The 2,629-nt window shown below is 38.5% G+C and overlaps 1 protein-coding gene across 1 annotated transcript in view; it reads right to left on the bottom strand.

The window, feature by feature from the left end:
- Positions 1–2,629, bottom strand: part of LOC132183658 (DENN domain and WD repeat-containing protein SCD1) — a 66,379-nt gene that overhangs the window by 16,015 nt on the left and 47,735 nt on the right. The window contains exon 24 of the mRNA XM_059597017.1: positions 1,763–1,768. Within this exon, the coding sequence (XP_059453000.1) occupies positions 1,763–1,768 (6 nt within the window). The remainder of the gene's footprint in view (positions 1–1,762; positions 1,769–2,629) is intronic.

Genomic DNA, 2,629 nt, shown 5'->3' on the forward strand with positions numbered 1-2,629 from the left:
CATCTCCCTTTGGGCCAAGCTTGGAATGCCCCATTTTAGAATCAGCACAAATCTCTTGAATCAGCCCATTAAGTGCTTCTTTGATCTTCTTGGATCTTGCTCTAGTAATAGGCCCAACTGGAACATGCAATGAATCGTTTAATGGTGCTTGTTGATTCTCATCATTCCACCAAGCCTCCCTCTCTCAAGTCCATAATGCCAAAACCATTTACCTAAGAGCGTATGATTGAATCTTGACAAGTTCCTAATCCCCAACCAGATAGGCGTACAAACCTTGGGCCAATTCACCAAGCGATATTTGAACTCTTCACCTAATCCACTCCATAAGAAATCACATTGGAGCTTCACAATTAGGCTTGCAACACTTAAAGGGAGAGAAAAAAGAGACATGAAGTACGTAGGTAAGTTGGAAAGAGTATTCTTGATAAGGGTAATCCTACCACCCTTGGACAAAAACAACTTTTTCCAACTAGCCAACCGACGTTCTATCTTCTCAATAACACGGTCTCATATATGCTTGGCCCTATAGGAAGCCCCCAACGGAAAACCAAGATATTTCAAGAGTAGGGACGCAACTCCACAACCCAAAATTCCAGCCATCCCATCCGCATTATCAACATTTCTCACAGGAACCAATTCCGACTTGGCTAAGTTCATCTTCAAACCTGACACTGCTTCAAATAATAAGAATAAACTCCGAAAATTAATTAGATGATTTGGGTCAGACCCACTGAAAAGTAAGGTATCATTAGCAAACAAAAGATGGGAAATATGAGTCCTTGTCCCCACAGAGAAAAGCCAAACAACAAAGCTCCACTAACTGCAGTTAAAATCATTCCACCCAACGCCTCCATCACTATGACAAGCAAAAAAGAAGTCAAAGGATTCCCTTGCCTCAGGCCGTGAGAGCTGCTAAAGAAGCCTGTGGGAAAGCCATTCACCAAACCGAGAACTACACTGAGGATATACAAGGAGCAATCCATGAGAACCATTTCCCTCCAAACCCGCATCTTCTCAAGATGTACAATAGGAAATCCCAATTAACATGATCATAAGCCTTTTCTAAATCCATTTTACAAATAACTCCCGGTTCTCCACATCTCAATATGCTATCAAGGCATTCATTGGCAATAAGAATAGGATCTAGAATCTTCCTACCTCGGATGAATGCATTCAGTGACCTAGAAATAATCTTCTCCAACACCAACTTAAGCATGTTCACAAGAGTCTTGGCAATCATCTTATAGATGCCACCCACTAGACTAATATGACGAAAATCCTTGAGATCAACAACCCTTGGAATCTTTCAGAAAGAGGGCAAAGAACATAACATTAAGGCTTCTCTCGAACTTACCACTACTATGGAACTCACAAAAGACCTTCATGATATCCTCTTTCAAAACAACCCAACAAGCTTGGATGAACACCATAGAGTGACCATCAAGGCACCATTCAATGCTTTCACAACCACCCACACCTTCTTCTCCTCAAAATCTCTCTCTAACCAACTAGCCACAACTTCATCAATAGAATCAAAGGAAAGACCGTCCACCACAGGCCTCCAACTCAACTGCTCGGTAAACAAGCTCAACATAGATTAAGTGGAGACTAATAGGAGACCATCCTTTTTTCCTAGACAAGTTCAACAGCCCAATTCAGGAAGAAGCAAACAACAAGAATACTTTAAGGAGTTATTATACACAAAAGATTGCCAAGCAGCCTTTCCCCACTACCCGAGTATTATGAATCTACTCACCACAACATGAGGCTTCTCTCACCATGTCAAAACCATATAGAACCAATAAAGTCTTGAATATGGCTTTTAATTCACGAATTTAGTGCCCCTAACACTAACCACATTTCTACACAGTCCCTCTTCATCTCTGTAAGAGAAGTCTTTTGTACAGTTATAGAACATCTAGAATAATCAGTGACTTAAGAATCAAGAATGTCTATTATCAAGTAACAGTGAGTAAAATGGAAATGGAAAATCTTAAGAGTGGTTAGAGTTTGAGGCAGTAGCTAGTTAAAAAAAGGGATAAGAAAGTTAACTAAATAAAATAAAAGGTTACTGGAATTTAAAAAACAAATGATATCTAATTATAGCTTCTTGACAGAAATGTAATATTCAGAATATCAACAGCTAAAAGAGAGAGGAATGAACAGTTAAGAAGCAAATAGTTGAAGGAGCCACATAAATAAAAAACAAAAAACTTCACAATCATATAATCAAAACACAGTGGATACAGCCTTAACCAGAGGTTGCATTTAGCAGAAACTTTTTAAAAAGTTTTTTACTGACAACCATATTTACAATTAAAGAAAAGTAAAAGGACAAAAAGAAAAAGGCTTTTAAAGCATAAGTCTTTCAGTCTAAAATACCTTGCTTTCCAGTCTAAAGGACAACATGAAGCCTCCCTTCAATCCAAATTAGAGAGAACAAGATTTCCAGAACTAAAGCATATCGAGTCCGACCCATATCTAACTATTTTTTTGTTTATAAGTAATAACCAGACTTATTAAAAGCATAAGGATCCTCTAAGTACACCGAAAGTATACAAAAGGAATCACCTTCTTATTGAAAGCGCAAGAGGCCCCTAAGTACACCAGAAGTATACAAGAAGAACAC

This window comes from Corylus avellana, chromosome ca6 (genome assembly GCF_901000735.1).
Source record: "Corylus avellana chromosome ca6, CavTom2PMs-1.0".
NCBI classification, from domain to species: Eukaryota; Viridiplantae; Streptophyta; class Magnoliopsida; order Fagales; family Betulaceae; genus Corylus; species Corylus avellana.